Source organism: Oncorhynchus clarkii, chromosome 4 (assembly GCF_045791955.1).
Source record: "Oncorhynchus clarkii lewisi isolate Uvic-CL-2024 chromosome 4, UVic_Ocla_1.0, whole genome shotgun sequence".
Taxonomy (NCBI): domain Eukaryota; kingdom Metazoa; phylum Chordata; class Actinopteri; order Salmoniformes; family Salmonidae; genus Oncorhynchus; species Oncorhynchus clarkii.
This window is the reverse complement of record NC_092150.1, coordinates 79,190,022-79,211,998: the sequence shown is the minus strand read 5'-3', so window position 1 is coordinate 79,211,998 and position 21,977 is coordinate 79,190,022. Positions and strand designations below refer to the sequence as shown.

The 21,977-nt window shown below is 44.7% G+C and overlaps 1 protein-coding gene across 6 annotated transcripts in view; it reads left to right on the top strand.

Moving 5' to 3' along the window:
- The window catches only part of LOC139407328 (CYFIP-related Rac1 interactor A-like), a 42,341-nt gene extending 20,973 nt beyond the window's left edge, over nucleotides 1-21,368 (top strand). For 3 of the 6 annotated variants that reach the window (XM_071151030.1, XM_071151031.1, XM_071151032.1), the window contains 11 exons: nucleotides 7,736-7,790; nucleotides 12,824-12,903; nucleotides 18,215-18,336; nucleotides 18,542-18,647; nucleotides 18,892-19,028; nucleotides 19,191-19,268; nucleotides 19,514-19,630; nucleotides 19,846-19,925; nucleotides 20,071-20,197; nucleotides 20,513-20,583; nucleotides 20,873-21,368. In XM_071151030.1, coding sequence (XP_071007131.1) covers nucleotides 12,834-12,903; nucleotides 18,215-18,336; nucleotides 18,542-18,647; nucleotides 18,892-19,028; nucleotides 19,191-19,268; nucleotides 19,514-19,630; nucleotides 19,846-19,925; nucleotides 20,071-20,197; nucleotides 20,513-20,583; nucleotides 20,873-20,936 — 972 coding nt within the window. In that variant the 5' untranslated portion in view covers nucleotides 7,736-7,790; nucleotides 12,824-12,833 and the 3' untranslated portion in view covers nucleotides 20,937-21,368. Of the gene's footprint in view, nucleotides 1-7,735; nucleotides 7,791-12,823; nucleotides 12,904-13,096; nucleotides 13,177-18,214; nucleotides 18,337-18,541; nucleotides 18,648-18,891; nucleotides 19,029-19,190; nucleotides 19,269-19,513; nucleotides 19,631-19,845; nucleotides 19,926-20,070; nucleotides 20,198-20,512; nucleotides 20,584-20,872 lie in introns of all 6 variants that reach the window. The other 3 variants (XM_071151028.1, XM_071151027.1, XM_071151029.1) reach the window with 2 other exon arrangements.
- Nucleotides 21,369-21,977: the final 609 nt, after the last annotated feature.

Genomic DNA, 21,977 nt, shown 5'->3' with positions numbered 1-21,977 from the left:
TAGTGGTCCAAGCACTTCACCCTCAATGGACATGGCTGCAAGACTTGCAAGCCTTTTCTGACCCATTTGTCTTATGCAACTAGGAGTGCGGCCGGCACAGTGCACAAAAGGACCTTTCACAGGAGCACCTGATCACAGGAATTGTGAGGACAACCTGAATGATTTCCTTCAGAGAAGGAAACACATAATCATCCAGGAGGTTATGCACAGCAAGCATATCTTTGGGAGAGACATCCAGCCTCTCTTTTCTGGCCACAAACATCTCTTCTGTTTTAACATCAATACCATAGTGCTTGGCAAACTCAGTTAAGCATGATGTTTCTAGGGAGTTTTTTGAGTTGGGGCTGCATGCCTGTATGCCTTCGAGCAGACCTGCATCTACAGTCGAATCGCTGGTCAAGCTCACAAACCATCCTGCCCAAGCAGGGGAGCAACAACTCTGTTTTCATTGTTTGGGAACATTAAAATTCTGTGCCTAAACCCAAGGAGGTCTCCACCACAATCTCCCATTTTTCCTTTGTTTGCTCTTTCTTGCTGCATCTGCCTCTGGAATATTGTGAACTTCAGTGATTTGGTTCAGTCATAAAGTTCTGTGGCAAATGCATCTGTGCGTTAGCCTATCAGTGTGTCACATACAGCTTGTTTGCTGAAACAAGCTTCTGACAGGTCTACAGTCTCTTTCTGGAGGAACTTGTTGTCCCTCAGTTACAGAAATAAGGGACTGAAACATCAGTAGCAAATACATGGTGGAGAACTGATGAAGCTTTGCTCTCAGACCAACAGCCATGGGGGATCCAATGGCAGATAGACAATCAACAATAACAGTTGGTGTCCAGGACTGCATTTCTAGATCGCAGCTGGCATGCCCAGCGAGTGTTTGAAAGCTGTACAAGTTCAGCTGATGCTATTCTAAGTTTGGACTGAGCTTCTTTGAACTTGTGGTGGTTAACTTGGGCTGTACTGAAAAACAAATGCACATTCTCTAAGAAACTGAAACTCAGCAGCCTCCGGAATAGCCCTGTAAGTATGACACAACACCAAATGAAGCTCATGAGCAAAGCAATGTACATAAATAGCCTCCAGATTCAGCACTCTGAAATGTGCTTGTACACCTCCTTTGGACCCACTCGTGACAGTTGCACCATCATAGTGCAACGCACTTTAGGCCTGCTACCCCCATCATGGGTCTGTGCAACGCACTTTAGGCCTGCTACCCCCATCATGGGTCTGTGCAACGCACTTTAGGCCTGCTACCCCCATCATGGGTCTGTGCAACGCACTTTAGGCCTGCTACCCCCATCATGGGTCTGTGCAACGCACTTTAGGCCTGCTACCCCCATCATGGGTCTGTGCAACGCACTTTAGGCCTGCTACCCCCATCATGGGTCTGTGCAACGCACTTTAGGCCTGCTACCCCCATCATGGGTCTGTGCAACGCACTTTAGGCCTGCTACCCGCATCATGGGTCTGTGCAACGCACTTTAGGCCTGCTACCCCCATCATGGGTCTGTGCAACGCACTTTAGGCCTGCTACCCCCATCATGGGTCTGTGCAACGCACTTTAGGCCTGCTACCCCCATCATGGGTCTGTGCAACGCACTTTAGGCCTGCTACCCCCATCATGGGTCTGTGCAACGCACTTTAGGCCTGCTACCCGCATCATGGGTCTGTGCAACGCACTTTAGGCCTGCTACCCCCATCATGGGTCTGTGCAACGCACTTTAGGCCTGCTACCCCCATCATGGGTCTGTGCAACGCACTTTAGGCCTGCTACCCCCATCATGGGTCAGTGCAACGCACTTTAGGCCTGCTACCCCCATCATGGGTCTGTGCAACGCACTTTAGGCCTGCTACCCCCATCATGGGTCTGTGCAACGCACTTTAGGCCTGCTACCCCCATCATGGGTCTGTGCAACGCACTTTAGGCCTGCTACCCCCATCATGGGTCTGTGCAACGCACTTTAGGCCTGCTACCCCCATCATGGGTCTGTGCAACGCACTTTAGGCCTGCTACCCCCATCATGGGTCTGTGCAATGCACTTTAGGCCTGCTACCCCCATCATGGGTCTGTGCAACGCACTTTAGGCCTGCTACCCCCATCATGGGTCTGTGCAACGCACTTTAGGCCTGCTACCCCCATCATGGGTCTGTGCAACGCACTTTAGGCCTGCTACCCCCATCATGGGTCTGTGCAACGCACTTTAGGCCTGCTACCCCCATCATGGGTCTGTGCAACGCACTTTAGGCCTGCTACCCCCATCATGGGTCTGTGCAACGCACTTTAGGCCTGCTACCCCCATCATGGGTTTGTGCAACGCACTTTAGGCCTTCTCCTCAGATACTCCCTTCTCTCTGCAATATCACTAGCATGGGCAGATGTTAAAATCTGAGCAATATTCCCATGACTGCTAGTTGCCGGTTAGCTTTGCCATGCCACAACACTGTCTCTGTGTGTTTATGCCATTTCATGTTAACTGAAGATAAGCAACGCTCCCCCCCCCCCCCCCCCCCCCCCCATTTTTGCAGCAATTACTGACAAAAAAATCAAATGTAATGTTTTTGCCAAAAACTCCACATGGAAAGCAGAAAGCTGAGTCCTCTACCCAATTTGTATTTCTCAAACCAGCAGTGCTGAAATGCCCTTTTCGGTGTGGGTAGCTATTCAGCTTCACTTGTTTGGGTGCCCAGTGTCTGTCATCTAAATCGCTCTCATTTCTGGAAGGAGTTGCTGCAGCGGCTTGATTACTTTCTCTCTCTGGATCTGTTTGGTCTACCTCCCTCTCTGGATCTGGTTTGGTCTACCTCCCTCTCTGGATCTGGTTTGGTCTACCTCCCTCTCTGGATCTGGTTTGGTCTACCTCCCTCTCTGGATCTGGTTTGGTCTACCTCCCTCTCTGGATCTGGTTTGGTCTACCTCCCTCTCTGGATCTGGTTTGGTCTACCTCCCTCTCTGGATCTGGTTTGGTCTCCCTACCTCTCTGGATCTGGTTTGGTCTACCTCCCTACCTCTCTGGATCTGGTTTGGTCTCCCTACCTCTCTGGATCTGTTTGGTCTACCTCCCTCTCTGGATCTGGTTTGGTCTACCTCCCTCTCTGGATCTGGTTTGGTCTACCTCCCTCTCTGGATCTGTTTGGTCTACCTCCCTCTCTGGATCTGGTTTGGTCTCCCTACCTCTCTGGATCTGGTTTGGTCTACCTCCCTCTCTGGATCTGGTTTGGTCTCCCTACCTCTCTGGATCTGTTTGGTCTACCTCCCTCTCTGGATCTGGTTTGGTCTCCCTACCTCTCTGGATCTGGTTTGGTCTACCTCCCTCTCTGGATCTGGTTTGGTCTCCCTACCTCTCTGGATCTGGTTTGGTCTACCTCCCTCTCTGGATCTGGTTTGGTCTCCCTACCTCTCTGGATCTTGTTTGGTCTACCTCCCTCTCTGGATCTGGTTTGGTCTACCTCCCTCTCTGGATCTGTTTGGTCTACCTCCCTCTCTGGATCTGGTTTGGTCTACCTCCCTCTCTGGATCTTGTTTGGTCTCCCTACCTCTCTGGATCTTGTTTGGTCTACCTCCCTCTCTGGATCTGGTTTGGTCTACCTCCCTCTCTGGATCTGGTTTGGTCTACCTCCCTCTCTGGATCTGTTTGGTCTACCTCCCTCTCTGGATCTGGTTTGGTCTACCTCCCTCTCTGGATCTGGTTTGGTCTACCTCCCTCTCTGGATCTGGTTTGGTCTACCTCCCTCTCTGGATCTGGTTTGGTCTACCTCCCTCTCTGGATCTGTTTGGTCTACCTCCCTCTCTGGATCTGTTTGGTCTACCTCCCTCTCTGGATCTGGTTTGGTCTACCTCCCTCTCTGGATCTGGTTTGGTCTACCTCCCTCTCTGGATCTGTTTGGTCTACCTCCCTCTCTGGATCTGGTTTGGTCTACCTCCCTCTCTGGATCTGTTTGGTCTACCTCCCTCTCTGGATCTGGTTTGGTCTACCTCCCTCTCTGGATCTGTTTGGTCTACCTCCCTCTCTGGATCTGGTTTGGTCTCCCTACCTCTCTGGATCTGGTTTGGTCTACCTCCCTCTCTGGATCTGGTTTGGTCTACCTCCCTCTCTGGATCTGGTTTGGTCTACCTCCCTCTCTGGATCTGGTTTGGTCTACCTCCCTCTCTGGATCTGGTTTGGTCTACCTCCCTCTCTGGATCTGGTTTGGTCTACCTCCCTCTCTGGATCTGGTTTGGTCTACCTCCCTCTCTGGATCTGTTTGGTCTACCTCCCTCTCTGGATCTGGTTTGGTCTCCCTACCTCTCTGGATCTGGTTTGGTCTACCTCCCTCTCTGGATCTGGTTTGGTCTACCTCCCTCTCTGGATCTGGTTTGGTCTACCTCCCTCTCTGGATCTGTTTGGTCTACCTCCCTCTCTGGATCTGGTTTGGTCTCCCTACCTCTCTGGATCTGGTTTGGTCTACCTCCCTCTCTGGATCTGGTTTGGTCTACCTCCCTCTCTGGATCTGGTTTGGTCTACCTCCCTCTCTGGATCTGGTTTGGTCTACCTCCCTCTCTGGATCTGGTTTGGTCTACCTCCCTCTCTGGATCTGGTTTGGTCTACCTCCCTCTCTGGATCTGGTTTGGTCTACCTCCCTCTCTGGATCTGGTTTGGTCTACCTCCCTCTCTGGATCTGGTTTGGTCTACCTCCTCTGTTCTAACTTACCACAAATTCACATCGTAGCTTATCTGCATGAATCCGTCCTGTCAGAGCATTTTCCTGTCAGTATACTGTTAGCTAGCAGTCTACTGCCACAGCAGGAGCTAATGTTAACCAAAATGTTAGCTACAAGTAGACCTAACTGTCACTAGCGCGTGCAGCAGCCTCTGCAGCAGCACCCCCCAGGTCCTAGTGCCTGCCCGGTAAGAAGTTTAAGATGCGATGGAACTGTTGACGGGACGAAAAAACAAACAAAATATATTGACTGATATATTGATTTATTTAGGGGGGGCAAATGATTATGGCACATGATCCAGATAAACTGATCAACAACCTTTGCGTAAAGGAAGCTTATTTTCTAAAAGTGTGCGCTGTCTCTTTAACCAGTGATGGCTTCATTCAGGAGGCAGTCCGTTTGCTGAGGCAATAGATGGGTTAGCTGACAACGTCACTAAAACGATGTGCACACTTCCATGGGGCAGAAGTCAGCATGTTGTGATGGCCAGATTGCTACAAGAATGACAAACTGCCATGTGGGGAATTGTAAGTGACTCGTTTCACTTTGTTTCATCATGTTCTTGATACCATGTCCTGTTTTGACTCATTTCATATCTATGCTAATATTGCAAAACATTTGCTAGCTAGCTAACCAGCATCTGTAACGATGTATTTGAGACAAGTGCTCATTTTGCAAATGCATTTGTTTTCAGTAAATATTGAAGACAAATAATTTACATGTTGTCAACAATCTAAGCCAGCCCCATCTGTTTTGCCTCATAGTTGCGCACGGTTCGAGCCCTGAATGCTGATTGGTGGACAGCTGTGGTATATCAGACCTTATACCACAGGTATGACAACATTTTTTACTGGTCTAATTACAATGGTAACCAGTTTATAATAGCAATACGGAACCTCAGGGTTTGGTGTACTGTATGGCCAATATACCACAGCTAAGGGCGTTGCGTCGTGCCTAAGAACAACCCGTAGCTGTGGTATATTGGCCGTATACCACCACACCTCGGGCATTATTGCTTAAATAACCTTTGGGAGTGATGTGAGAGAGACCGATTTAAAAAAAAAAAATGTGTGTGTTTTTAAAGTGAACGAGTAACGTTTTGCTGGCAATTAGCTTTGAAATGGGCTTATTTTCTTTCTGGTTTCATACACGCTATAAGAGACACATCGGCTACGCTAATAGACAGAGTTGATCCGTGAGACATTTGACAGAAGTACCGTAAGGAACAAAAATACTAGTACCAAACTGTTTTTCTGAAGTTTTGGTATACTGTGCAACACCTGTGTTGTGTGTGAATAAAAGACCAGTCATGTTGAACCATGGGGATCCTCCTGCGCTCCACTAATGACCATATAAGGAGTGCTGCTCAGCTCCACCACTGCAACAATCCCCATGGGACCAGACCAGCCCTCCCCATCCATCCCTCCATTCATCCTCTCTTCCCTCGCTCCACAGCCAGGCAGGTTTGGTGGAAGGAGTGAGGAATATTTTCTGTGACAGATGGGAATCGACGTAGAAGGAGCAGATATGTCTCTTTCTGTCCACTCCAGAGTGATAATGGTGTATTGTGACCCACCAGAGCATTGGAGGCTAAGGGGCTGTCATTAGGACCAGAGGCCCTAAAGCAGAGCTATAATCTGGGGCCGCCTTAGGACAGGACCTGGTCTAAGGGAAACCCAGTAGAGCGAGGTGTGTGCGTGCGTGCGTGCGCGCACTTGAGTGAACAATGCAAGTCATCTCAGTGAAACCAGGTCAGCACGTCTCTCCTTGGCTGGGCTGTGTGGACAATCTTCAGGGTTGTCCAGTTGATTTGCACCTCCTCTTTTCTGATGACTTAATTTCCCTGCCTGCACATTGGCACACAGAGGTGGGAGAAAATGGTTGCTTGTGTTTGACTGCTTTTGAGGATTTTTGACAAATGTCAGCTACATAACATGTAAATGGCCTTTGTGGGTATTGGGGATAAAAAATAAAAAAACATTTTGTACTTCCACATTTAGCTACTCCTGCACATCTGTCTTTTTGTCTAGCCTGATTTCCATAAAAATTCCTCAATATTACATTTGTCAGATCTGATGGTGAACAAGACAAACAGTAATGGATTTCAGAATGTTGATCTTTCCTGGCACATTACTGCTGTGTGTTACTAGTCCAGGTGCCCAACACGGTCATAACACTAGGCCTGGGACAATACCAGTATCACGATGCCCGTTAGTATCGTGGCAAGGAAACAAAAACACAACAAAAGCTTGAACTTATTCAGGAAAACAGCCCTAATGTGGAAAGCAAACATGTTGTCATCCAGAGTCACATTTGATTTATTTTCCAATCTATAGCACACTATTTTACATACAGAAGGTTTTTAAAGTACAAAAGTGTCTGCTTCGTGTTTTTCCTTTTTGCCGTGGAAAAAATATTGCGATACTGGTATCATCACTGCTCTATGCAACACAGGACCTTTTGTTTTGAAGTGTCTTTTTACAGTAAGACTATGCCATGCCTCTTTTTACAGTAAACCATACAGGCCTGCAGTATGTGGGACAAATACAGAGTGACATTGTTGCTCTACACATTTGAGTCATTGCTCTGTGGCAGTCCCTGTAGTCGTGATAGGCCTCATCGTGTGTGTGTGGGCACGTGTGCTCTTGCCCTGCGGTCTGGGTTTTCAGTAGGCTAGGACCAGGAAGATGTCACTGCTGGATATTTAATAGCCCAGTTAACATGGGACAGCCGAGAGATGCGTTGTTAATTATCGTGCCTCCGCCTGCCGCTTTGTTTTTTTAGAATGGCTTGACTTTCACTCCTGAATAATTTAGGTACGTGTTCAACCCAGGAGAAAGTTGATAAACGGAATCCTAGTACTGTTCGTTGTTGGGACACACAGACGTACACACATAGTCAGAGGCACAACGAGAACAATATGGTCATACACTGTTGATCTAACGCTCATTGACAGTGCTTACTTTTGGATGTTCAGAACTCTGTGCAAGACAAGACAATGAGATGGTGACAGAAGTGTTCTGGATTGTTTTTCAGAAACCAAGAAGAAGTGGATGCTCTAGAAGGGAAGCAAAGTGCTCCTCCAGAAACGGTACAGTAACACATTTCTTCATCACATTGTTTAGACGTGCCTGGATTCATAGTGTCAGAGTAGTAGGTATGCAGATCGAGGATCCGTTTTGCCTTTTAGATCAGAAAGATGTCATGGTATCCTAGATTAGCACTGCTACTCTGAGGCTTGGTGAAACCTGGCCCTAACCACACCACCGCACTTTACTCATTCAGTGATGCGTAACAACCCTGTAACAATGCCACTGTGGTTATCATGATAACATGGTACTTATCGCTAGTCTAACATTAGCCTCGATTTGTTATTTAAAATACAGGACTTTCTCTTTCAGTCTGTTGCCATGTTGTCACAGCTTTAGGGTAATGAAGACCGAAACATGTTTATGGGGTGGTTGATCAGACCCAGGTGAAGCTTTACTCCTGCAGTACAATCCACAAACCCAAGTCCATATCATGTTTAAGGCCAGGGTCAGATTCAGTAGAGCAGTTTTGCAACAGTAGAATATAAATGTACCTTCTTATTGCACAAGTTTACTGTTGCACATCCTCAGCTCTATAACAGAACATAGGAGTAGGACTCTTGGTCTGGGCAACCACCCGTCAGGGTTTAGATAGTAACTTAAGACCGTTATGAAATATGTGCACCAAAATGATTTCCTGGTTTCAACCCAGAGCAGAATATGTTGTTTTCTCTGGACTCGCTCTTTTCCCCAACGGAGGTTGTTTCAAATCTTAACGCAGCGAGAAAAGCAGTTTTAGCATGCTGCTCGTTTGGACTTTAATTGCACTGAGCGAGTTTAATTACAAAGCACAATGCGTGACGCATATCTCTCCGTTTCCACAACAGGAAAGTATTGTGGAACGTATTCAGCACCTCTTTACTGAGGAATACAACTCTGTCACAGCAGAGATATGAAGTAAAACAACCATTTAGACTTTACATTTAGACAGCAGTATTCATTTCTGTCTTTCTAAAAGACTTAACTTTAAAATATGGGTTATGATGTTACACAATGGCTCTTTTCATAAAGCTGGTGAAATAAGAGCTCTTTATGGAGGCATTGTGTTTCCAGGTTGACCCAGTCCACGACAGGAATCTGAGAGAAATTCAATCATTGGTTTTCAGGTTAAAACATGCAGGTAAATAGTTATGAAAGTGGAATCAAGCCGTTCTGAATCCCCCTGCTCTACATATGTACCATTCTGTCAGAGGCGTCTTAGGGTTACGCTGGGAAGGTCTTCTGAAGACTTCCACAGACACATCCCGACCGCCAAGGAGTCGTCATTCATTATTACTGTCAGTTCACTACAGAGGCAGGTCAAAGGGGGAGGGAGAGTGTGTGTTTAAACATGTCATATTCCATGATTTTTCAAAGGAATTTTAATAGGAACATGTTTGTTTGTAGTCAGTGTTCCTGACGTTAGGCCTTCTATGCAGACCATTTCAGGTCATATTGAGGCCAATTACCATGGGTATTTATCGTGCTACCAGACACTTTTTACCCCTGTTTCCATGTACACCTTCCTCCTCCACTCCAGTATCCCTGCACATTGGAGTAATGGTACAGCCACTGACCTGAATGTAACTTCATTGGATTCTCATTAGATAATAATCTATTTTAACACTTTTATTCTGCATTGTTGGGAAAGAGCTTGCAAGTAAGCATTTCACTGTACTGTTTTCCACCTGCTGTATCCGGTTCACGTGACAAACGTTGAAACGTGAAACTAGGCACCCTAAAGGTGATTAATAGTACACTAATAATACAGCTAGTCAGCATATTGTTGTTACTATGGTGATACCCACTCCCCCCTCTCCTTCTCTGAATTATTAGCTTGTGCTTGTTTAGACTGGCCCTGGGCCTGGACTTGTTGACTTCTCTGTGCGACACATGAGACTGAGACAGGAAACGCTAGTGAATATCCACCATCTAACTGATAACCGGCCAGCCAAGCAAGGCAGAAACCCCATTGTGTTCCACGTCCTCCTCTGCCTCTTTACCAGGCCTCCCTGGGATGACTGCAGGGCTCTCCAACTCTCCTCCCAGAGAGGAAACCGAGGGTACAGGCTTTTGTTCCAGCCTGGCACTAACACGACTGATTCGTCTAATCATGTTCTCAGGAATCTTTACAATTTGAGACCATGATTGGATTAAGGTATGGATGGTGGAGAGAAGCAAACCTAGTGGTATACTCTAGTATAGCCTGCCCTATTCACGGAAGGACTGGATTGTACTGGGAATAAGCACCATGATGCAACACCACCCTCTAGCAGCAAAAGTGGTGCTCTGTTTTTGAATTGTAGTATGATGGCTCTCATGCAGATCGGTGCATTTAGTTTTTTATTTCCATATTTTCTGTGGATTACATTCCCAGGAATATGTGAGGGACTAAAGATGGCAAATGGAGTATTGACCGGTTGACTTACAGTGCCTTCAGAAAGTATCTGGACCCCTTGACTTATTCCACATGTTGTTGTTACAGCCTGAATGCACCCATCTACACACACTACCTTGTAATGACAAAGTGAAAACATGTTTTTAGAAATGTTTGCAAATATATTGAACAAAAATAAATACAGAAAACACTTTAAGTAGTCAAACTGCTTTGCTATGACTCCAAATTGAGCTCAGGTGCATCCAATATCCTTTCATCATCCTTTTTTCTTCAATTGTTTGGACATGATTTAGAGAAACACACCTGTCTATATAAGGTCCCACAAATGAGTGTATGTCATAGCAGAAACTATAGTCCATAGATCTCCTAGATAGAATTGTGACTAGGGATATATCTGGGGAAGGGGAGGAATCCATTTCCAAAGTGATGAAATTTTCCAAGAGCACAGTGGGAAATTTAAAAAATATAGAACGACCCAGACTCTGGGCGCCCGACCAAACTGAGCAACCAGGCAAGAAGGACCTTAGTCAGGGAGTTGACCAAGAACCCAATTACCACTCTGACAGAAATACAGAGTTCCTTGGCTGAGATGGGAGAACCTGCCAGAAGGACAAGGTTTTATACAGCACTTCACCAATCTGGGCTTAATGGGCGCGTGGCCAGACGGAAGCCACCCCTGAGAAAAAGTCACACGACAGCACACCCAAGTTTGAAAAAAAAAGTATGTGAAAGATTCTGTGGTCTGATGAGACAAACTTTGGCCTGAATGCGAAGCACTATTCTGGAGAAAACCAGGCACAGCTCATCATCCATCTAATACCATCCCTACCATGAAGCATGGCGTTGGCAGCATCATGGTATGGGGGATGCTTTTCGGAGGTAGAGGCTGGTAAGGGTAGAGGGAACAATGAATGAAGCCAAATCCTTGATGAGAACCTGCTTCAGAGTGCAAACAAAGATTTCCGTTCCAACAGGGCAATGACCCCAAGCATACAGCCAAATCACTGCTGGAATGGCTTCAAAACAAGAATGTGTAAGTCTGAGTGGCCAAGCCGAAACCCAGATTTGAATCCCATTGAAAAATCCCCAAATCCAGATGTTCATTAACTGATCCAGTCATACCCAAGATGACTCAAATCTTTAAGGTGCTTCTACAAAGTATTGACCCTCGAGGGTGTGAATACTTATGTAAACAACATATTTCCTTATTTCATTTTCCATACATTTGAAAAAACTTAAGAAACATGTTTTCAGTTTGTCAATATCCAATTTTGAATTTGAGCTGCAACACAACCAAATGTGAAATATGTCAAGGGGAGTGAGTATGTTCAGAAGGCAGTGTAGGGGTGCATTCTGTGTAAGTGTTAGCCTATCACTGTAAAGATCTAACCGTAAGCGATGAGGGAGACGTGTGCTGTGATGATCATATATATATATATATAGAAAATTATATATGTTTTACTGACACCCTTAGCTTATGGACCAATCAAAACACCGGCATAAGTAGACACACAGCCAATAGGCCAATTGTGATCATCTCCATAAATCTGGCACTCATTTACTCTCCCAGTTCTGTTTGGTCCAGCAGGGACTGCATCAGATCACCCGCTCTTAAGGCAGTAATCATGTTCACTAGCCTCTGATGTAGCTAGGACGCTGTGTAATTATGTGTTATAGTGACCACCCGCTAAGCATTGCTTAAGGTAGCCAATCCTCTGGAAATTACTACCGTCTTGTTGCCTCCAATGAAATGGTTTAAAGAGTAGTTAAACCGGCATTTAAGACTTAACTAGCCCTTTCTGGGATCTTAAAGGACTTTATCGTCTAAAGACTTGATCAGAATGTTATTCTACCCTCTGTTTAATTTCCTTAGGCCTTTAAATACACATGCACAGCCACACACACACTGTGAGACATGGAGGAGCCACTGTTGTTCCATAACACAGGCCTTGTACATGCATTCCATGAACACCTAACCACACAATTTAAACTAGCTAAATCACATCACTAGGTCTATATCTTGATGTTGTGTAGAGGACACCCTCGGTTAATACTGGAACGTTGCCACGCGCACTGAGAGAACCTAATAGTGGAACGTTGCCACGCGCACTGAGAGAACCTAATAGTGGAACGTTGCCACATGCTGGTGAGAGCAGGGGTTCCCAAACTCTGTCCTTGGGACCCCAGGGCACTTCACAGCTCAAGCAAACTATCAAAGCTTGATGATTAGTTGATTTATTTGAATCAGCTGTGTAGTGCTAGGGCAAAAACCAAAACCTGTCCCAAGGACAAAGTTTGGGCAACCCTGGGTTGGAGAATGCTAGTGGACTGAATGTTTGACAGCGGTCTTTAGAAGAGTGTCTCTGTGAGGGAACCAATACTACCAGTCCTGCCTCTGAGATGTAGTCACTTTACACAATTATTGTCACTGTGGTTATCCAAGTCCCTATAAAAGGGAGAAACAAGTTGAAATAACCTTTTTGTTGGTGTGCTATGTACTGTGAAATGTATTCAAAGGGGATTCATTACAAATGAATGCATTCTCTTTTTAATCCTTGAATGTTATTTCTACTCTTGAATCATTTGACACATTGCATTTGTGAATATATTTAAATGTGTCTAAAAGTATTTATTTTTGTTTTTATCATTTTTGATCAGGTTTGCTGGAATGGGTAATCTTCTAAAAGTCCTTACAAGGGAAATAGAGAACTATCCACATTTTTTCCTGGACTTTGAAAGTAAGTCTGAAGGAGGAGTGTGCAGGAGTTTGACTGGAGGTGTAAGCATGAAACGCTTCCCCCAGTCAGTCAGCAAGTGGTTTATATCTATGGGTCCCCTCTGGACATAAAGCTGTCTGCCTCTACCTGTACCTATCTCTAACACAACACACCTCTTTCTCTCTCTTTCTTCTCTGGCTTTCCTCTCTTTCAGAAACCAAATGGGGAATCTGTTAAAAGTGCTCACTTGCACTGAACTTGAGCAAGGACCAAACTTTTTCCTTGACTTTGAAAGTGAGCACAGCTATTGCCTGGCCTGTGTTCTTCCTTCTCTAGAGCTTTACTTCTGTAGAGCTCCTTTACTAACCAGGGTTTGGGGACAGTTCCATTTCAATACGCTTCCAATTGCACAACTGAGAAGTAACAGTTATTTTCAATTAGGATTATTTTTTCATTGGCTGAATTGAACTGGAATTAATTCTGACCCTGTTACTAAGCTACCTGCATGTTTTGTAGTCTGCTCCTAGAACAGCCCCTTGCTTGCCTATTGTCTCTCGTCTAATCAAGAGATCTGTTTTAAAGCAGTTTGTTTTTGTTGTTGCATGCACCTCATGTCTAATGGCAGTAAATTCTGCATTATCAACAAACAAAAACTGAAACTGATGTTATCCTATTTGACGTTTAATATGTCCTGATGATGTCCTGACCTTTTCAGTGCTCTGCTTTTCCTGATTTAGTTGTCCTGGAGTTAGAAAGCAGAACTAGGCCCAGATGTAGTTAGAGCTGACATAGTGATCGTAAACCATAGCCTCATGTTATTGTAAATCGTGTAACATCTGGATGTGGCTCGGCTGGATGTCCATTGCTTCATTGCTTTGCAACTCTTCCTACACATGATATAGGCTAGAGACTGCAGCTGAACTGTTAACATAATAAAATATACTCTTGGCTTAAAAAATGACAGAGACATGGGGGAAGCACTCACACCAAGCATATTCCTTAGTAGTAGCCTATTCCACTCACACCAAGCATATTCCTTAGTAGTAGCCTATTCCACTCACGCCAAGCATATTCCTTAGTAGTAGCCTATTCCACTCACGCCAAGCATATTCCTTAGTAGTAGCCTATTCCACTCACACCAAGCATATTCCTTAGTAGTAGCCTATTCCACTCACACCAAGCATATTCCTTAGTAGTAGCCTATTCCACTCACACCAAGCATATTCCTTAGTAGTAGCCTATTCCACTCACGCCAAGCATATTCCTTAGTAGTAGCCTATTCCACTCACGCCAAGCATATTTCTTAGTAGTAGCCTATTCCACTCACACCAAGCATATTCCTTAGTAGTAGCCTATTCCACTCACACCAAGCATATTCCTTAGTAGTAGCCTATTCCACTCACACCAAGCATATTCCTTAGTAGTAGCCTATTCCACTCACGCCAAGCATATTCCTTAGTAGTAGCCTATTCCACTCACACCAAGCAGATTCCTTAGTAGTAGCCTATTCCACTCACACCAAGCATATTCCTTAGTAGTAGCCTATTCCACTCACACCAAGCATATTCCTTAGCAGTAGCCTATTCCACTCACACCAAGCATATTCCTTAGTAGTAGCCTATTCCACTCACGCCAAGCATATTCCTTAGTAGTAGCCTATTCCACTCACACCAAGCATATTCCTTAGTAGTAGCCTATTCCACTCACACCAAGCATATTCCTTAGTAGTAGCCTATTCCACTCACACCAAGCATATTCCTTAGTAGTAGCCTATTCCACTCACACCAAGCATATTCCTTAGTAGTAGCCTATTCCACTCACACCAAGCAGATTCCTTAGTAGTAGCCTATTCCACTCACACCAAGCATATTCCTTAGTAGTAGCCTATTCCACTCACACCAAGCATATTCCTTAGCAGTAGCCTATTCCACTCACACCAAGCATATTCCTTAGTAGTAGCCTATTCCACTCACGCCAAGCATATTCCTTAGTAGTAGCCTATTCCACTCACGCCAAGCATATTCCTTAGTAGTAGCCTATTCCACTCACACCAAGCATATTCCTTAGTAGTAGCCTATTCCACTCACACCAAGCATATTCCTTAGTAGTAGCCTATTCCACTCACACCAAGCATATTCCTTAGCAGTAGCCTATTCCACTCACACCAAGCATATTCCTTAGTAGTAGCCTATTCCACTCACGCCAAGCATATTCCTTAGTAGTAGCCTATTCCACTCACGCCAAGCATATTCCTTAGTAGTAGCCTATTCCACTCACGCCAAGCATATTCCTTAGTAGTAGCCTATTCCACTCACACCAAGCATATTCCTTAGTAGTAGCCTATTCCACTCACGCCAAGCATATTCTTTAGCAGTAGCCTATTCCACTCACGCCAAGCATATTCCTTAGCAGTAGCCTATTCCACTCACGCCAAGCATATTCCTTAGCAGTAGCCTATTCCACTCACGCCAAGCATATTCCTTAGCAGTAGCCTATTCCACTCACGCCAAGCATATTCCTTAGCAGTAGCCTATTCCACTCACGCCAAGCATATTCCTTAGCAGTAGCCTATTCCACTCACGCCAAGCATATTCCTTAGTAGTAGCCTATTCCACTCACGCCAAGCATATTCCTTAGTAGTAGCCTATTCCACTCACGCCAAGCATATTCCTTAGTAGTAGCCTATTCCACTCACGCCAAGCATATTCCTTAGTAGTAGCCTATTCCACTCACACCAAGCATATTCCTTAGTAGTAGCCTATTCCACTCACGCCAAGCATATTCCTTAGTAGTAGCCTATTCCACTCACACCAAGCATATTCCTTAGTAGTAGCCTATTCCACTCACACCAAGCATAGTCCTTAGTAGTAGCCTATTCCACTCACACCAAGCATATTCCTTAGTAGTAGCCTATTCCACTCACACCAAGCATATTCCTTAGCAGTAGCCTATTCCACTCACGCCAAGCATATTCCTTAGTAGTAGCCTATTCCACTCACGCCAAGCATATTCCTTAGTAGTAGCCTATTCCACTCACGCCAAGCATATTCCTTAGTAGTAGCCTATTCCACTCACACCAAGCATATTCCTTAGCAGTAGCCTATTCCACTCACACCAAGCATATTCCTTAGCAGTAGCCTATTCCACTCACGCCAAGCATATTCCTTAGTAGTAGCCTATTCCACTCACGCCAAGCATATTCCTTAGCAGTAGCCTATTCCACTCACGCCAAGCATATTCCTTAGCAGTAGCCTATTCCACTCACGCCAAGCATATTCCTTAGCAGTAGCCTATTCCACTCACGCCAAGCATATTCCTTAGCAGTAGCCTATTCCACTCACGCCAAGCATATTCCTTAGCAGTAGCCTATTCCACTCACGCCAAGCATATTCCTTAGCAGTAGCCTATTCCACTCACGCCAAGCATATTCCTTAGCAGTAGCCTATTCCACTCACGCCAAGCATATTCCTTAGCAGTAGCCTATTCCACTCACGCCAAGCATATTCCTTAGCAGTAGCCTATTCCACTCACGCCAAGCATATTCCTTAGCAGTAGCCTATTCCACTCACGCCAAGCATATTCCTTAGCAGTAGCCTATTCCACTCACGCCAAGCATATTCCTTAGCAGTAGCCTATTCCACTCACGCCAAGCATATTCCTTAGCAGTAGCCTATTCCACTCACGCCAAGCATATTCCTTAGCAGTAGCCTATTCCACTCACGCCAAGCATATTCCTTAGCAGTAGCCTATTCCACTCACGCCAAGCATATTCCTTAGCAGTAGCCTATTCCACTCACGCCAAGCATATTCCTTAGCAGTAGCCTATTCCACTCACGCCAAGCATATTCCTTAGCAGTAGCCTATTCCACTCACGCCAAGCATATTCCTTAGCAGTAGCCTATTCCACTCACGCCAAGCATATTCCTTAGCAGTAGCCTATTCCACTCACGCCAAGCATATTCCTTAGCAGTAGCCTATTCCACTCACGCCAAGCATATTCCTTAGCAGTAGCCTATTCCACTCACGCCAAGCATATTCCTTAGCAGTAGCCTATTCCACTCACGCCAAGCATATTCCTTAGCAGTAGCCTATTCCACTCACGCCAAGCATATTCCTTAGCAGTAGCCTATTCCACTCACGCCAAGCATATTCCTTAGCAGTAGCCTATTCCACTCACGCCAAGCATATTCCTTAGCAGTAGCCTATTCCACTCACGCCAAGCATATTCCTTAGCAGTAGCCTATTCCACTCACGCCAAGCATATTCCTTAGTAGTAGCCTATTCCACTCACACCAAGCATATTCCTTAGTAGTAGCCTATTCCACTCACGCCAAGCATATTCCTTAGTAGTAGCCTAATTCCTACTCTTGTTGTCATAGCGCCATCTCTTGTTTATCTACCATAGAGAAAGGGAATGTTTTACAATACACAGTCATTTACTCTCCACAGTCATAGTATTTTGACATCAACTGATGTTCTATGTTTAGTCTGTTGGGAAATAATGTAGGTTACTGACTGACTGTATGTGTGTTAGCTGCAGCTTCTAATATGAAAATGCCTTGAGTATGATTAAGAGCTTGCCATCTAAAGGGCAGAGCTATAAGCCGCTGCCTTCTGTAGCCTTGTAGGGAGCAGCAGGTCGTGCTGTTATTATACTGGCAGATCCCATGCTGCTCTTCTGTTTACCACAGAGTAGCCTTTCCCTGTCTCCTCGTTCTTAGATTATCTTTGAACCAGAGATATTCATGTTTATGTCATGCTTGCTGAATGTTTTACAATTCCCTCACTAAAGTATATTGTATCAAATCAAATGTATTTATATAGCCCTTCGTACATCAGCTGATATCTCAAAGTGCTGTACAGAAACCCAGCCTAAAAACCCAAACAGCAAGCAATGCAGCTGTAGAAGCACGTCTTTGTATCATGCTATTCGTTGCTGAGATTCTATTCTAAGCATTATACATGGTATTACTGTGTTAGAAAACGCCCTATGCATACATGCATGGTTGGTTTTTGACAATCAAATAAAGGCATACACATAGTTCCCAATTCCTGTTAAAGGACTGTTTGTATCACATAATCATTGAAAACCAAATTGTCAGAATGTGTATGAGTTTAATGTCCACTCCAGTACAGTGTTGTTGTGTTGTCTATATGCTGCCTGCTAGCTAGCCAGGCTAACTGTTGTGTTGTCTATATGCTGCCTGCTAGCTAGCCAGGCTAACTGTTGTGTTGTCTATATGCTGCCTGCTAGCTAGCCAGGCTAACTGTTGTGTTGTCTATATGCTGCCTGCTAGCTAGCCAGGCTAACTGTTGTTGTGGTGTGTGTCAGATGCACAGCCCACAGACTGTGAGAGAGATGTATGGAACCAGGTGAACGCGGTGCTCCAGGACTCTGAGAGCATCCTCTCTGGCCTACAGGCCTACAAGGGAGCCGGACAGGAGATACGAGAGGTATGTATATCTACTGGATATGCTTACACACATACACAGTCGTAGGCACAGGCTATGCATATTCACACCCACTCAAACAAACCTATAAATGTAAAGCTCAATTGATGATTTCATACCAGACATCTCAGAATGGTTTTCATTACTCAATTTTTTAAAATTCCATATAGATGATGTACATTTAACTATAGCGTCTGTTTCCGCCCAGGCCATTCAGAACCCCAATGACATGATCCTACAGGAGAGAGCCTGGAACTCAGTCTGTCCCTTAGTCATACGACTCAAAAAGTTGTACAGCTTCTCGCTGAGACTAGGTAAGTCCAACCTTTATCCTTCCACGAAGAAGCACTTAGCGTGGCGGGGATGACATTTTAATTACTATCAAAAGCCAATCATGAAACATGAAGAGACATGAAACATGTTTTTATTTTTTTACAACCTTACCATTTTCCTTCTTCAGGTGTTTGAAGAGGGCCCTCCATAGCCTGCTGGAGAGCCTGGTGTGTTTAAAACTTACCTCATGTTTGTAATGTATTAACTGTGTTTCTTCTCCTGTAGAGAGGGCCCTTCAGAGCCTGCTGGAGTCCCTGACATGCCCCCCGTACACCCCCACCCAGCACCTAGAGAAGGAGCAGGCTCTGGCCAAACAGTTTGCTGAGATCCTTCACTTTACCCTGCGCTTCGACGAACTCAAGGTCAGTCACACACACACACACACACACACACACACACACATAATTTCAAACGGTTAATTTCTGTACACAAGTGCAAAGTTAGCACCTATTTTATTCCCTCTTGACAAATAACACTTCCCATGTTGTCTGTTGGAACGAAATTAATGTCCTCTTAACTTTCAGATGAGAATTCCTGCCATCCAGAATGACTTCAGTTATTACAGAAGGACCATCAGCCGAAACAGGATAAACAACATGAATGTGAGTCTGAGAGAACTGTTATGTCGGTCTAGGGTTGCAAAAAATCATGTAACTTTACCAATCTTCCAACAGGGATTTCTGAAAAACCTGGTCATTTTTGGAAAGTTACCAGAATTTTGTGACCGTAGTCATGTCTGAATAGCTTGTCTAAGGCCTGGTTAGCAGTCCTCTGTTGACATCCACTCTCCTCTGCCTTGAAGCTAAAGATGGATCAGATGTTGACCCTCTTCTTGTTTTGTCTTTAGTTGGATATAGAGAGAGAGGTCAACAATGAGATGGCCAACAGAATGTCACTGTTCTACGCCGAGGCAACGCCCATGCTGAAAACCTTAAGCACAGCTACGACAAACTTCGTAACAGAGGTAAGAGACTTCCTTCTTATTGTTAGCTGCTCTGTGAAAAGAGTTGATGGTTAGATTTGTGTTAAGTTAATAGCAGCAGTGTCTATTAGAGTTCAGTTGTGTTACTCCCTGTTCAGTCAGATTTTGAAGCAGGTGGGTGTTAAGTAAGTTAAGTCTGGTTCCTTCATTTCTTCAGTCTGATGATGGTTTGTGTTGTTACCTTGTTATATCTCCAGAACAAGACATTACCCCTGGAGAACACCACTGACGTTCTCAGTACAATGGCCAGTGTCTGTAAAGTCATGCTGGAGACACCGTGAGTTGACTTGATGTACTTTACCTGTAGACATTTAGCAGAGTGACTATATCCAGAGTGAGTCTGTTTATCAATGCCACGCTATAAACAACTGTTCAACGTGTACTGTGAACTGGCGTGTGTGTGTATCCCTCTCTCCCTCCAGAGACTACACGTGCCGGTTCAACAGTGAGGACACGCTGCTGTTCTGTATGAGAGTAATGGTTGGAGTCATCATCCTGTACGACCACGTCCATCCCAACGGAGCCTTCAACAAGTCCTCCAAGATAGACGTGAGAACCTCCTCTCTCACCTATACTGATAGTACCGGTCTGTTTACAGGGGAAGGTAACCTGGAGGTTACAGAAGGCTCCCAGTGCGGAGGAGTTGGTTAAAGCAGGAAACAAATTCCCATCCCGTATGGAATAATAATTATTCTATAATACATATTCTATACATAGAGTGGCTACTGAAAGCCTGACGTTAGCATCATGTGTATCCCGCTGTTTTGTCTAAGTCATGCCAATGGAAAATGTGTGTGAATTTCTGTTTGAGTGTTTTACATGTGTATCCAGAGTAATAGTGCATTTTGTTGTGTTTTTCATCAGATGAAGGGATGCATAAAGGTCCTCAAAGAACAGCCAGCAGATAATGTTGAAGGTCTCCTGAACGCCCTTAAGTAAGTCTCTATCCTCGCTTTAGTTTAGTACTTCTCTGATGTCTCACCTTATTCAGTTGAAATGCCAGATGATTTATAAATGGTGTTGTGGTAGGAGTGCTCCTTAGCTTCCAATATTACTGAATGGTAGAGGGTACTCTCTGGATTGCTCCCACGGCAATACAGCAAACAATCCCAAGGCACTTCTGTATATCTTTTAAAAACCTTCATTAAATTGGCTTATTTTGGTAAAGGTTAAAAACAACCTAGGTGTTTCAGCCCTATGCCTTCATCCTGCTTTGTCTTTCAGGTTCACCACCAAACACCTGCATGACGAGTCCACTCCAAAAAACATCCGCTCCATGCTTCAGTAACGTTTTAATATGAAGAGGATCAATGTACTGACCTCAACGAAAGATGTATATGTTTACATAATTTAAAAGACTGGATGTTAATACTTGTGTATTTACATAGTCATTCCCTGTTACTGAAACGTATAGAACGTATACCTTTTTCTTCAAAAAATGAATTGCCTTTTACTGTTATTATGTTAACATACCTTTCAGCCTTACAAACTGAGCTTGGCAAGTAGCATTTGGAGAAACAAGCACTCTGGTTGGTTCCTGTGAGTGAGCCAAGCACTCTGGTTGGTTCCTGTGAGTGAGCGGGCGAATGAAAGGAGCTTCATCTGTGGTTTGTGTCAACAAAAGATGATTTCCAAATCAACTCCTAGCCTGGGGTATATTAATTAGTCGGATTCCGTTTGCAAAGGAAACCGTTTACTGCAGCAACTAAACGGAAACAAACCGAGCAGACGGAACCAAACTTGGAGGGACCTACCTGCACGTGTCCAATAGAAACTCTTGTTTCTGTTGCAAAACGTTTTCCAATTGAAATAAACGTTTTCCGTTGTAAAACTTTTGCAAAGGAATCCGACATAATGAATACACCCCATGTTCCAGATCTATTTGTCCTGTCTTCCCAACTCCTGTGGATGGCAAGGTGAAGATTGTTCAACCCTACTCAATCCTCTCCTATCTACAAGAGTGCCTAGGAGGTAGGGGCTAGCTAGGGGCTGGTTTGGAATTTAGCAAGGGATACATTGAGGGGGAAAAAGTGATGGCTTTCATATAACGTTTTTTCAGTAAGTTGGTGGACTTTGTGCCTTGTTGGCAGAAAATGACAAAGGCAGTACGTGCCATAAGAAATAAACAGATCAACCAAATGTTTATTTTTTACCTGTATGACAGGAGGATTGGGACACAGTGTGATTTTAGGGGGTTTTCTTGTCTGTATTTGGGACTCTGTATCTAACAGAAATCTATTGTTCAAAAAAGCAGCTTTTAAATCAAAACTGTCAGGTTCTATTTAAGTGACACGGAGTGGCAAAAACAATTCCTTCCACTGCTTTTGTG